The sequence below is a fragment of the Oncorhynchus gorbuscha genome, unplaced genomic scaffold, assembly GCF_021184085.1.
Source record: "Oncorhynchus gorbuscha isolate QuinsamMale2020 ecotype Even-year unplaced genomic scaffold, OgorEven_v1.0 Un_scaffold_2821, whole genome shotgun sequence".
In the NCBI taxonomy this organism is placed as follows: Eukaryota; Metazoa; Chordata; class Actinopteri; order Salmoniformes; family Salmonidae; genus Oncorhynchus; species Oncorhynchus gorbuscha.
Window position 1 is genome coordinate 39,663 of NW_025747226.1, and position 15,284 is coordinate 54,946.

Consider the following 15,284-nt stretch of genomic DNA (forward strand, 5'->3'; position numbering starts at 1 on the left):
TAGAGCATCAGTCAGACATGGCCTGGTCTCCATTACAACACTGTAGTAGAGCATCAGTCAGACATGGCCTGGTCTCCATTACAACACTGTAGTAGAGCATCAGTCAGACATGGCCTGGTCTCCATTACAACACTGTAGTAGAGCATCAATCAGACATGGCCTGGTCTCCATTACAACACTGTAGTAGAGCATCAATCAGACATGGCCTGGTCTCCATTACAACACTGTAGTAGAGCATCAGTCAGACATGGCCTGGTCTCCATTACAACACTGTAGTAGAGCATCAGTCAGACATGGCCTGGTCTCCATTACAACACTGTAGTAGAGCATCAATCAGACATGGCCTGGTCTCCATTACAACACTGTAGTAGAGCATCAGTCAGACATGGCCTGGTCTCCATTACAACACTGTAGTAGAGCATCAATCAGACATGGCCTGGTCTTCATTACAACACTGTAGTAGAGCATCAGTCAGACATGACCTGGTCTCCATTACAACACTGTAGTAGAGCAGAGTAGAGCAGAGTAGAGCAGAGTAGAGCACAGAGCAGAGTAGAGCAGAGTAGAGCACAGAGCAGAGTAGAGCACAGAGCAGAGCAGAGTAGAGCAGAGTAGAGCACAGAGCAGAGTAGAGCAGAGTAGAGCAGAGTAGAGCACAGAGCCGAGTAGAGAAGAGAAGAGTAGGGCACAGAGTAGAGTAGAGTAGAGTACGGAGCAGAGTAGAGCACAGAGCAGAGCAGAGTAGAGCACAGAGCAGAGTAGAGTAGAGCACAGAGCAGAGTAGAGCACGGAGCAGAGTAGAGCACAGGGCAGAGTAGAGCACGGAGCAGAGTAGAGCAGAGTAGAGTAGAGCAAAGAGCAGAGTAGAGCACAGGGCAGAGTAGAGCAGAGTAGAGCACAGGGCAGAGTAGAGCACGGAGCAGAATAGAGCACAGAGCAGAGTAGAGCAGAGTAGAGTACAGAGCAGACTAGAGCAGAGTAGAGCACAGAGCAGAGTAGAGCAGAGTAGAGCACAGAGCAGACTAGAGCAGAGTAGAGCGCAGAGCAGAGTAGAGCAGAGTAGAGCACAGAGCAGAGTAAAGCAGAGTAGAGCACAGAGCAGAGTAGAGTAGAGTAGAGCACAGAGCAGAGTAAAGCAGAGTAGAGCACAGAGCAGAGTAGAGTAGAGTAGAGCACAGAGCAGACAAGAGCAGAGTAGAGCACAGAGCAGACTAGAGCAGAGTAGAGCAGATTACAGAGCAGAGCAGAGTATATTACAGTAGAGCAGAGTAGAGCACAGGAGCAACAGGAGCCAGGTGCGAGATAACGGTATGGAGCATGAGAGCATGGATGTTCTTCACAGCAACAGTTACATCTATCAACAGAAGCGCCAAGAGGCGGGGACACAATTTTTCAGTTTTTGATTTGTTAAAAAAGTTTGAAATATCCAATAAATGTCGTTCCACTTCATGATTGTGTCCCACTTGTTGTTGATTCTTCACAAAATAATACAGTTTTATATCTTTATGTTTGAAGCCTGAAATGTGGCAAAAGGTCGCAAAGTTCAAGGGGGCCGAATACTTTCGCAAGGCACTGTATTGCTTAGCTGATAAAAAATACATAGTATACAATAGGTGACTCATTGTCATATTTATCCTGATACCAGATTAGAATTGATGCAATTCTAACAATAGCCATAGTCAGCTAGCTAACATAGCAACACTCTCAGTTTGAACCGGGTGTTTGAGTAGGCTAAACTAGCTATCTGCATTCGCTAGCTAAGTAACTAAGTAAATGAGATGAAACATAAACATAAAAATATATATATACAGTATACAGTATATACAGTATATACAGTACCAGTCAAAAGACACACCTACTCATTCAAGGGTTTTTCTTTATTTTTGTACTATTTTCTACGTTGTAGAATAATATTGACGACATCAAAACTATGAAATAACACATATGGAATCATCTGGTAACCAAAAAAGTTTTAAACAAATCTAAATATATTTTATATTTGAGATTCTTCAAAGTAGCCACCCTTTGCCTTGATGACAGCTTTGTACACTCTTCGCATTCTCTCAACAGTTTCACCTGGAATGCTTTTCCAGCAGTCTTGAAGGAGTTCTCATATATGCTGGTTACTTGTTGCTCTCAGGTTTCCAGGTAAAACCCAAATGCAGACTGTGTTGAAGTAACAAAGTTTATTACAGCAGGCAAACGACATGTCAAGGCAGGCAGGGATCGATAATCCAGAGTAGAGGCAATGGTACAGTGTCAGGGGCATGCAGAGTGGTCAGGCAGGTGGTCAGGACAGACAAGTGTCAAAACCAGGAGGGCGAGAAAAAGAGAGACTTGGAAAAAACAAGAGACAAAATGCTGGTTGACTTGAAAAACAAGAAGAACTGGCAACAGACAAACAGAGAACACAGATATAAGTACACGGTAATCTGTTTGTTGACTTGTCTTTCGAAGACCTTAGAAAGGCATGGTAGGATAGATATAGGTCTGTAGCAGTTTGGGTCAAGAGTGTCCCCCCCTTTGAAGAGGGGGATGACCGCAGCTGCTTTCCCATCTTTGGGAATCTCAGACGACACGAAAGAGAGGTTGAACAGGCTAGTAATAGGGGTGGCAACAATTTCGGCAGATAATTTTAGAAAGAAAGGGTCCAGATTGTCTAGCCCGGCTGATTTGTAGGGGTCCAAATTTTGCAGCTCTTTCAGAACATCAGCTGAACGGATTTGGGAGAAGGAGAAATGGGGAAGGCTTGGGCGAGTTGCTGTTGGGGGGTACAGTGCTGTTGACCGGGGTATGAGTAGCCAGGTGGAAAGCATGGCCAGCCGTAGAAAAATGCTTATTGAAATGGTCAATTATGGTGGATTTATCAGTGGTGACAGTGTTTCCTATCTTCAGTGCAGTGGGCAGCTGGGAGGAGGTGTTCTTATTCTCCATGGACTTTACAGTGTCCCAGATGAATGTACTTTGGTGCGAAAAGTGCAAATTAATCGCAGAACAACAGGAAAGGACCTTGTGAAGATGCTGGAGGAAAAAGGTACAAAAGTATCTATATACACAGTAAAACAAGTCCTATATCGATATAACCTGAAAGGCCGCTCAGCAAGGAAGAAGCCACTGCTCCAAAACCGCCATAAAAAATCCAGACTATGGTTTGCAACTGCACATGGGGGCAAAGATCGTACTTTTGGAGAAATGTCCTGGTCTGATAAAATACAAATTTAACTGTTTGGCCTTAATGACCATCGTTATGTTTGGAGGAAAAGGGGGGAAAGGGGGGGCTTGCAAGCCGAAGAACACCATCCCAACCGTGAAGCATCATGTTGTGGGGGTGCTTTGCTGCAGGAGTGACTGGTGCACTTCCCAAAATAGATGGCATCATGAGGGTGGAAAATGATGTGGATATATTGAAGCAACATCTCAAGACATCAGTCAGGAAGTTAAAGCTTGGTCGCAAATGGTTCTTCCAAATGGACAATGACCCCAAGCATACTTTCGAAGCAAAATGGCTTAAGGACAACAAAGTCAAGGAATTGGGGTGGCCATCAGAAAGCCCTGACTTCAACCCTACAGAAAATTTGTGGGCAGAACTGCGTGTGCGGGCAAGGAGGCCTACAAACCTGACTCAGTTACACCAGCTCTGTCAGGAGGAATGGGCCGAAATTCCCACTTATTGTGGGAAGCTTGTGGAAGGATACCCAAAACATTTTATCCTAATTGAGGTTATGTAAACTTCTGACCCACTGGGAATGTGATGAAAGAAATAAAAGCCGAAATAAATCATTCTCTCTACTATTATTCTGACATTTCACATTCTTAAAATAAAGTGGTGATCCTAACTGACCTAAGACAGGGGATTTTACTAGGATTAAATATCAGGAATTGTGAAAAACTGAGTTTAAATGTATTTGGCAAAGGTGTGTGTGTCACACCCTGACCGAACCAAAATAATAAAGAAAACAAAGATAACTAAGGCATGACAGTATGTAAACTTCCGACTTCAACTGTATAAAATATATCTAGCTCTCCTCTGTCTCTCTAGCTTCTAGTCCAGTGGAAGAAAACCCTTACAAACTGTATATACTACAAAATATATCTAGCTCTCCTCTGTCTCTCTAGCTTCTAGTCCAGTGGAAGAAAACCCTTACAAACTGTATATACTACAAAATATATCTAGCTCTCCTCTGTCTCTGTCTCTCTAGCTTCTCCTTAATTTAGGAAGAAATGAATGTGTAAAAAACTGTTTAACTATTGTCTTTCTCTCTCTTTGCTAGAGAGATGCTTTCAGTACTAGATTCATTCTCTGATCCTTTGATTGGGTGGAACACATGTCAGTTCATGGTGCAAGAGCTCTGATAGGTTGGAGGACGTCCTCTGGAAGTTGTCATAATTACTGTGTAAGTCTATGGAAGTGAGTGAAAACCATGAGCCTCTTAGGTTTTGTATTGAATTCAATGTACCCAGAGGAGGACAGACACTAGCTGTCCTCCGGCTACACCATGGTGCTACCCTACAGAGTACTGGTGAGGCTACTGTAGACCTTCATTGCAAAACAGTGTGTTCTAATCAATTATTTGGTGAAATATTAATATATTTAGTATAGTTTTATCTAAAAAAATATAACCTTTTTAATGTTTCACTATTTGTATTTTTCTGAAATTCACTGAGTAGGATGGTCCTCCCCTTCCTCCTCTGAGGAGCCTCCACTGATGGACATCCATCCACCAACTCAGTCCACAAAACCCCAGCCTACTTGATGGCAATAGCACTCACTTTCCCCCAGGAGAGGCTGGACCTGCTCTCTCTTCTGACCAACCGTCCTACAAACAGGCAGCGGACTGCCCCAAGCATCATGCAGGGTACCCTCATCCCTCCACCCCTTCACTCCCCTGCCCATGTGTGTCTGTGTGTGTCTGTGTGTGTGTGTTACTCACAGCAGTTGGTGACAGCGAAGCTGTTGGCAACCTCCAGGTTGTCTATGTGAGGAGTGAGGCGGAAGTCCTGGGTTCCATACTGGACCATTCCAATCCGGAACGCACTATATTCCTGATCAGCACCGCGTGGGAACAGCCCTCCTACACACACACACACACACACACACACACACACACACACACACACACACACACACACACACACACACACACACACACACACACACACACACACACACACACACACACACACACACACACACACACACACACACACACACACACACACACACACACACACACACACAGAATGAGAATGTTTAGCTGGATATCTAGCTAGTCTGGCAGTTCTCTGGGAGAATGTTTAGCTGGTTATCTAGCTAGTCTGGCAGTTCTCTGGGAGAATATTTAGCTGGATATCTAGCTAGTCTGGCAGTTCTCTGGGAGAATGTTTAGCTGGATATCTAGCTAGTCTGGCAGTTCTCTGGGAAAATGTTTAGCTGGATATCTAGCTAGTCTGGCAGTTCTCTGGGAGAATGTTTAGCTGGATATCTAGCCGGTCTCAACTTTCTCTGGGAAAATGTTTAGCTGGATATCTAGCCGGTCTGGCAGTACTCTGGGAGAATGTTTAGCTGGATATCTAGCCGGTCTGGCAGTTCTCTGGGAGAATGTTTAGCTGGATATCTAGCCGGTCTGGCAGTTCTCTGGGAGAATGTTTAGCTGGTTATCTAGCTAGTCTGGCAGTTCTCTGTATGTTGTTTCCCTGCCTTCTGTGGTTCAACTTTCTGAGAATGCTTGGTTAAGAAACACTGATTCTGTCTGTATTAAACAGAGAGAATGTTTAGAAACACTCTGATTCTGTCTGTATTAAACAGAGAGAATGTTTAGAAACACTGATTCTGTCTGTATTAAACAGAGAGAATGTTTAGAAACAACACTGATTCTGTCTGTATTAAACAGAGAGAATGTTTAGAAACACTGATTCTGTCTGTATTAAACAGAGAGAATGTTTAGAAACACTGATTCTGTCTTTATTAAACAGAGAGAATGTTTAGAAACACTCTGATTCTGTCTGTATTAAACAGAGAATGTTTAGAAACACTCTCATTCTGTCTGTATTAAACAGAGAGAATGTTTAGAAACACTCTGATTCTGTCTGTATTAAACAGAGATCTTCTTTGAAACAGCCTGATTCAGCTGCATCAACATCTACATATTTCCATGACCATCCATATTGAACTGAAACAGCCATATTGAACTGAAACAGCCATCCATATTGAACTGAAACAGCCATATTGAACTGAAACAGCCGTCCATATTGAACTGAAACAGCCATCCATATTGAACTGAAACAGCCATCCATATTGAACTGAAACAGCCATATTGTCCATATTGAACTGAAACAGCCATCCATATTGAACTGAAACAGCCATCCTTATTGAACTGAAACAACCATATTGAACTGAAACAGCCATATTGAACTGAAACAGCCATATTGAACTGAAACAGCCATATTGAACTGAAACAACCATATTGAACTGAAACAGCCATCCATATTGAACTGAAACAGCCATATTGAACTGAAACAGCCATATTGAACTGAAACAGCCATATTGAACTGAAACAACCATATTGAACTGAAACAGCCATATTGAAGTGCTAAATGGCATATATTATTGAAACAACCATATTGAACTGAAACAGCCATATTGAACTGAAACAGCCATATTGAACTGAAACAGCCATATTGAACTGAAACAGCCATATTGAACTGAAACAGCCATATGTGAAACAGCCATATGTAAACCATCCAATGTAAAGTCAACGTTGCCTGCTCAGAGTTCAAATCACATGATGAAACCCACCAGATGAAGTAACAACTGTTTTCAGATGATGTCATTGGGAACATTTATCTTCTAACTGTTTGTTCTGCAAAACATAGAAAGTGTTTTCACATCCAGTATGTTGATGTTGGGGTGGTGCTGGAGATCATGGAAATGGGTTGTAAATGGTGCAATGTAAACACATCCCTATCCATCACCTGTCTCAGTCTCAGGACATGGTGATGGCTGGAGATGCAACCAGGGAGTATGATTATCTGGTTGAATGTCTACATAGCTACACACCCATCCATATTGAACTGAAACAGCCTTCCATATTGAACTGAAACAGACATATTGAACTGAAACAGCCATCCATATTGAACTGAAACAGCCGTCCTTATTGAACTGAAACAGCCGTCCATATTGAACTGAAACAGCCTTCCATATTGAACTGAAACAGCCGTCCATATCGAACTGAAACAGCCATCCATATTGAACTGAAACAGCCTTCCATATTGAACTTAAACAGCCTTCCATATTGAACTGAAACAGCTGTCCATATTGAACTGAAACAGCCGTCCATATTGAACTGAAACAGCCATCCTTATTGAACTGAAACAGCCATATTGAACTGAAACAGCCATCCATATTGAACTGAAACAGCCATCCATATTGAACTGAAACAGCCATCCATATTGAACTGAAACAGCCTTCCATATCTATCTTAAACAGCCATATTGAACTGAAACAGCCGTCCATATTGAACTGAAACAGCCATCCATATTGAACTGAAACAGCCATCCTTATTGAACTGAAACAGCCGTCCATATTGAACTGAAACAGCCATCCATATTGAACTGAAACAGCCATCCTTATTGAACTGAAACAACCATATTGAACCTGAACTAAAACAGCCTCCCATATCCAACTCAAATAGCCATATTGAACTGAAACAGCCATATTGAACTGAAACAACCATATTGAACTGAAACAGCCACCCATATCTAACTGAAACAGCCACATTGAACTGAATCAGCCATCCTTATTGAACCTGAACTAAAACAGCCTCCCATATCCAACTCGAATAGCCATATTGACCTGAAACAGCCATATTGAACTGAAACTGCCATATTGAACTGAAACAGACTTCCATATCTAACTCAAACAGCCATATTGAACTTAAACAGCCATATTGAACTGCAACTGCCATTCATATTGAATTGAAACAGCCATCCATATAACTCAAACAGCCATATTGAACTGAAACAACCTTCCATATCTATCTCAAACCGCCATATTGAACTGAACCAGCCATCCATATTGAACTGAAACAGCCTTATTGAACCAAAACAGCCATCATATCTAACTCAAACAGCCATATTGAACTGAAACTGCCATTCATATCTAAATCAAATAGCCATATTGAACTGAAACTGCCATTCATATTGAACTGAAACAACCTTCTTTATCTAACTCAAACTGCCACATTGAACAGAAACAGCCATATTGAACTGAAACTGCCATTGATATTAAACTGAGACAGCCTTCCATACCTAACTCAAACAGCCATATTGAACTGAAACAGCCATATTGAACTGAAACAGCCATATTGAACTGAAACAGCCTTCCATACCTAACTCAAACAGCCATATTGAACTGAAACATCCATATTGAACTGAAACTGCCTTCCATATCCAACTCAAACAGCCATATTGAACTGAAACAGCCATATTGAACTGAAACAGCCATATTGAACTGAAACAGCCATATTGAAACAGCTATCCATACTAACTGAAACAACCATATTGAACTGAAACAGCTATCCATATCTAACTGAAACAACCATAATTGAACTGAAACAGCCCATAATTGAACTGCATAAAACTGCCATGCATAATGAAACATAATGAACTGAAACTTCCATGCATAATGAACTGAAACTTCCATGCATAATGAATGAACATAATGAACTGAAACTGCCATTCATAATGAACTGAAACTTGAACTGAAACTTCCATAATGAACTGAAACTGCCATGCATAATGAACTGAAACTTCCATGCATAATGAACTGAAACTGCCATGCATAATGAACTGAAACTGCCATTCATAATGAACTGAAACTTCCATGCATAATGAACTGAAACTGCCATGCATAATGAACTGAAACTGCCATGCATAATGAACTGAAACTGCCATTCATAATGAACTGAAACTGCCATGCATAATGAACTGAAACTGCCATTCATAATGAACTGAAACTGCCATGCATAATGAACTGAAACTGCCATGCATAATGAACTGAAACTGCCATGCATAATGAACTGAAACTGCCATGCATAATGAACTGAAACTGCCATGCATAATGAACTGAAACTCCATGCATAATGAACTGAAACTGCCATGCATAATGAACTGAAACTGCCATTCATAATGAACTGAAACTGCCATGCATAATGAACTGAAACTGCCATGCATAATGAACTGAAACTGCCATGCATAATGAACTGAAATAATGAACTGAAACTGCCATGCATAATGAACTGAAACTTCCATGCATAATGAACTGAAACTGCCATGCATAATGAACTGAAACTGCCATTCATAATGAACTGAAACTGCCATTCATAATGAACTGAAACTGCCATTCATAATGAACTGAAACTGCCATTCATAATGAACTGAAACTGCCATTCATAATGAACTGAAACTGCCCATTCATATGAACTGAAACTGCCATTCATATTGAACTGAAACAACCTTCTTTATCTAACTCAAACTGCCATATTGAACAGAAACAGCCATATTGAACTGAAACTGCCATTGATATTAAACTGAAACAGCGTTCCATACCTAACTCAAACAGCCATATTGAACTGAAACAGCCATATTGAACTCAAACACTGAAACAGCCATATTGAACTGAAACAGCCTTCCATACCTAACTCAAACAGCCATATTGAACTGAAACATCCATATTGAACTGAAACAGCCTTCCATACCTAACTCAAACAGCCATATTGAACTGAAACATCCATATTGAACTGAAACAGCCTTCCATACCTAACTCAAACAGCCATATTGAACTGAAACATCCATATTGAACTGAAACTGCCTTCCATACCTAACTCAAACAGCCATATTGAACTGAAACAGCCATATTGAACTGAAACAGCCATATTGAACTGAAACAGCCTTCCATATTGACTCACACCACCTTCCTTGGCTCCTCCTGTCCAGTTCAAAACTCGGCGTCGCCTGCCTTCATGAACTGAACCTGCTGATGGAAAACTCCCTTCATCAATTGTCTCGTCATCATTACACGCACCTGGTTCCAATCCTCACTTTATCACTGTTTATATACTCCCTCTGTCATTTGTCTCCTCTCTAAACCTGTGACCGCCTCCTGCCTACTCCTCTCTAAACCTGTGACTGCCTCCTGCCTACTCCTCTCTAAACCTGTGACTGCCTCCTGCCTGCTCCTCTCTCTAAACCTGTGACTGCCTCCTGCCTACTCCTCTCTAAACCTGCGACTGCCTCCTGCCTACTCCTCCTTAAACCTGTGACTGCCTCCTGCCTACTCCTCTCTAAACCTGCGACTGCCTCCTGCATACTCCTCTCTAAACCTGTGACTGCCTCCTGCCTACTCCTCTCTAAACCTGTGACTGCCTCCTGCATACTCCTCTCTAAACCTGTGACTGCCTCCTGCCTACTCCTCCTTAAACCTGTGACTGCCTCCTGCATACTCCTCTCTAAACCTGTGACTGCCTCCTGCCTATTCCTCCTTAAACCTGTGACTGCCTCCTGCCTACTCCTCTCTAAACCTGTGACTGCCTCCTGCCTACTCCTCTCTAAACCTGTGGCTGCCTCCTGCCTACTCCTCTCTAAACCTGTGACTGCCACCTGCCTACTCCACTCTAAACCTGTGACTGCCTCCTGCCTACTCCTCTCTACACTTGTGACAGAATGACCGACCCAAGAGAACAGGAAGCAGCAGGACATCCCAACCTCTCCACTATAGGAGAGAAGCTCCTACACCACGTCTCATGCCTGGAGCACCTAGGGACTGCCATGGACGAGTTGCTCCAGACCGTACACCAGCTACAGGCTACACCACCACCTTCCCAGCTCTGCAAGGTCGTTCCAGCCACCCCAACACCATCTACATCACCCAGTCCGATCAGCAACGTCCACCTGCCCCTCCCCGAGTGGTTTGACGGCACCCAAGCTCACTGTATGGGGTTTCTTCTGCTGTGTGACCTGGCATTGGTGATCTCGGTGCTGACAGTCCGGGCTCTGGAGTGGGAGCACGCCGTCTGGGAGAGGGACGGTCCAGAAGTGCAGTCCTATGAGAACTTCACCCAACTCTTCCGTGCTGTTTTCGACCATCTTACAGAGGGCCGAGAGTGAGGTGAGCATCTCCTCCGTCTACGCCAAGGGTCCAGGAAAGCGCCTGAGTACACTCTGACCGGACCTTGTTGACGCTTTCCGCAGCTGGCTACTGATGGATGTCCAGACCGAGCTGGACCTCATGCTGGACCAGCTCACCGCCATGGCCATCCGCCTGGATAATCTCCTACGTGCCCGTCGTCGCCTATCCCTGGGGTTCGGGTCTCTTCCAGGAACCTCCAGCGAGACTGAGCCCATGGAGGTGGGCACGGCGCACCTTGTCCCCGAAGAACGTCAACACCGCCGTCAACAGGGTCTCTGCTCATACTGCGACGAGTCGGACCACCCCTGGAATACCTGTTCCAGAAGGAGAAACAGGCGAGGAAGCGACAGGCCGAGGAGCACTCCTGCACCTTCCCAGGTAGGCATGGCCGTGCCTTGCTCCTCTCTGTCCACCCAGCCCGTCCTCCTTCCTGTCACCTTCCTGGACTAGTAGACTCAGGTTCTGCAGTCAATTTCCTAGACCAGTCAGTGGCCTTATCATTACGCATTCCTCTAGTCCCTTTACAACCCCCTATCCCAGTCCATGCCCTAGACAACTGTCCCCTAGGTACTGGACTGGTGTGCCAGACCATGATTCCCATTTCCATCACAGTTGCTCACAACCACCATGAAAGCATCACTTTCCTCATCTTAGACTCTCCTGCACACCCCGCAGTTTTAGGTTTCCCCTGGTTACAGTTGCATAACCCCAGAATATTGTGGACAGAGAGGTTGTTGGGTTGGTTGCAGGAGTGTCATGGGAGGTGTCTCTCTGTGTCTATCTGTGCCACCTCTGTGGAAAGTCCGGACCTATCCCGGAAGAGTACTGGGACCTACAAGTGGATTTTTTGAAGACTCATGCCACATTCCTGCTCCCTCATTGCCCATCGGACTGCACTATCGACCTACTGCCTGGTTCCACTGGATCAACGCCTAAACTCCATCCATGCGCCTTCTACTCACGGAAGCTGTCTCTTGCGGGGGCGGAATTACGATGTGGGGGATCGTGAGTTGCTGGCCGTCAAGATATGGCGGCACTGGCTGGAGGGTGCACAACACCCATTCATTGTTTGGATGGACCACGGGAACCTAGAGTATATTCAAGCAGCAAAGAGGCTGAACCCACGTCAGGCCAGGAGGGCCCTATTACTCGCCAGGTTTGACTTTACCCTCTAAGAATCTAAGAATGTCAAGGTTGATGCGTTGTCCTGGAGACACAGAACATGGAAGGGAGAACACATGCCCCGGCGTACTCCGTCCGCAGCCTGTTGGACTCACGGTGTCATGTCTCTCCAGTACCTGGTCGACTGAGAGGGGTAGGGTCCCGAAGAGAGGTGCTGGGTTCCGGCGCGGGACATCCTGGACCGTTCTCTCATTCGGGAGGCGTGGTCCCGACCGACCTGCACGTGTCTCCGGGGTCGTCCCGAATGTCACCGGCGCCCTGCTGCCGGGGCAGCGCCTCAGGATGGGGTACTGACACACCAGCCTTCGCTTTGGCTCCCCTCCTGTCCAGCTCAGGCGTTCGGCGTCGCCGGGCTGTATCACAACCGGCTGTGATTGGTAGTCCCATAGGCCGGTGCACAATTGGCCCAGTGTCGTCCCGGTTATGCCATCATTGTAAATAAGAATTTGTTCTTAACTGACTTTCCTAGTTAAATAAAAGGTTAAATTAAAAATTAAATGTAAAAAAGCTGCTGCCGAACCTGCTGATGGAAAACGCCCTTCATCAACCCCGGTCTCGTCATCATTACACGCACCTGGTTTCAATCCTCACTTTATCACTGTATATATACTCCCTCTGTCGTTTGTCTTTGTCGGTCATTGTCCATGTTGCTTGTTTTCCTGAGAGGAATCTCTCCTACTATTCCTGAGGACTTTATTATTTATCACTTTGGGTTTCATCCCACTTTTAGAAATGCTGCTTTAATAAATTCAGTAGTTCTAAACCTGTGACTGCCTCCTGCCTACACCTCTCTAAACCTGCGACTGCCTCCTGGCTACACCTCTCTAAACCTGCGACTGCCTCCTGCCTACACCTCTCTAAACCTGCGACTGCCTCCTGCCTACACCTCTCTAAACCTGCGACTGCCTCCTGGCTACGCCTCTCTAAACCTGCAACTGCCTCCTGGCTACACCTCTCTAAACCTGCGACTGCCTCCTGCCTACACCTCTCTAAACTTGTGACAATTGAACTGAAACAGATATCCATATCTAACTGAAACAGCCATATTGAACTGAAACAGCCATATTGAACTGAAACAGCCATATTGAACTGAAACTGCCATATTGAACTGAAACAGCCATAATGAACTGAAACAGCCATTCATAATGAACTGAAACTGCCATGCATAATGAACTGAAACTGCCATTCATAATGAACTGAAACTGCCATTCATAATGAACTGAAACTGCCATGCATAATGAACTGAAACTGCCATGCATAATGCACTGAAACTGCCATTCATAATGAACTGAAACTGCCATGCATAATGAACTGAAACTGCCATTCATAATGAACTGAAACTGCCATGCATAATGAACTGAAACTGCCATGCATAATGAACTGAAACTGCCATGCATAATGAACTGAAACTGCCATTCATAATGAACTGAAACTGCCATGCATAATGAACTGAAAATGAACTGAAACTGCCATGCATAATGAACTGAAACTGCCATGCATAATGAACTGAAACATAATGAACTGAAACTGCCATACATAAAACTGAAACTGCCATTCATAATGAACTGAAACTGCCATGCATAATGAACTGAAACTGCCATGCATAATGAACTGAAACAGCCATGCATAATGAACTGAAACTGCCATTCATAATGAACTGAAACGGCCATCCACATTTAACTGAACAGACACATTTAATTGAAATAGATATATTGAACTAAAACTGCCATATTGAACTGAAACAGACCTATTTAACTATCAGTCTATGATAAGTCACTGTGAGGTTGTCTGGAACAGGCCTTGAATCCCTGACTGCTGTTACTGTATAATAATAATCATAATAATACCAATAAAAATCCTAATCAAGGCCTGGTATGATACCCAGTTCTGTCGTCCATGATAATGCAGCAGGAAGCAGACCTGATCATTAATAATAGCATATTTAAATCTGTTTTAAAGACCAGGCCTGGAACCCTTCTGCCTTCTCAATAGCTTATATATACCCCATCACTCACTCTCTCCTTAATTCCCCTTCTCTCTCTCCTTCCTCATTATCTCCCTCTTGCTCTCCTCTCTTTCCCTCTCCTTCTCCCCCTTGTCTCTCCCTCCTCCCCCGTTTCTCCCTCCCGCCATCTCAGATGCAGTGTAATGCAGATGAAACCACCGCTCCAGTGTTAGGCAGGCTAATAACCACACTACGTGTCAGTACACGGAGACAACATAGACCACTGTCTAATGCAATATATATATTTATATGTTATATGAATAATTTATTTTCAATATGTAATATATATGAATGTACCTACCGATCTGAACACTGGGAGAACCGCAGAGCGCCTCGCGTCTCAAGCAGATGACAGTTAGGAGAAACACGAGCAGCAGATTCCTCATCGTTGTTAGTTCAGACATTTCATACCGAGAGGCGTCGACATACATCCACTGAATAACGGCCCAGTACACCGAATAACGGTCAGTTCCTCCAGACAGGCACACCGACGGCTAATCAGACGGTCAGCATGGCGGCCTGGTTACCGGACAGCGGAGGGAACCCACAGCAGGGGGTTGCGTGTCTAATGCACTGGTCTCAGGTCCTGTAGCGGTTCGGTCGTGGGAAGATCGCTCCAGCTCTGCGGATCTCTGTCTCTCTCTCTGTGTCTGTCTGTCTCTCTCTCTCTCTCTCTCTTTATGAGGCGCGCGTACAGTTTCGGAATACCGATGAGAACGGAAAGAGCCGAGAGCAGCCGAGTCAGGTTGTTGGGGAAACAGTCCACATTACTGATGGGCATTCCGGCTCTTTTCAGTGAGCCGGATCGTTCTGCTCAGCTCTCTTTTGGCTCCCAAACGACTCTTTAAAAAATATGTGTTTTGTATTTTCTCAAGTCAAACACTTTGCGATAGTTTGACTATGATTGGTGTT

The 15,284-nt window shown here is 44.3% G+C and overlaps 1 protein-coding gene across 1 annotated transcript in view; it reads right to left on the bottom strand.

Annotated features, from left to right (window-relative positions):
* Positions 1 to 15,022, bottom strand: part of LOC124026773 (glutamate receptor 2-like) — a gene marked incomplete at its 3' end in the record, with an annotated part of 43,128 nt that extends 28,106 nt beyond the window's left edge. The window contains exons 1-2 of the mRNA XM_046339516.1: positions 14,674 to 15,022; positions 4,932 to 5,072 (exon numbers count right to left, since the gene is read on the bottom strand). Coding sequence (XP_046195472.1) covers positions 4,932 to 5,072; positions 14,674 to 14,803 — 271 coding nt within the window. The remainder of the gene's footprint in view (positions 1 to 4,931; positions 5,073 to 14,673) is intronic.
* Positions 15,023 to 15,284: the final 262 nt, after the last annotated feature.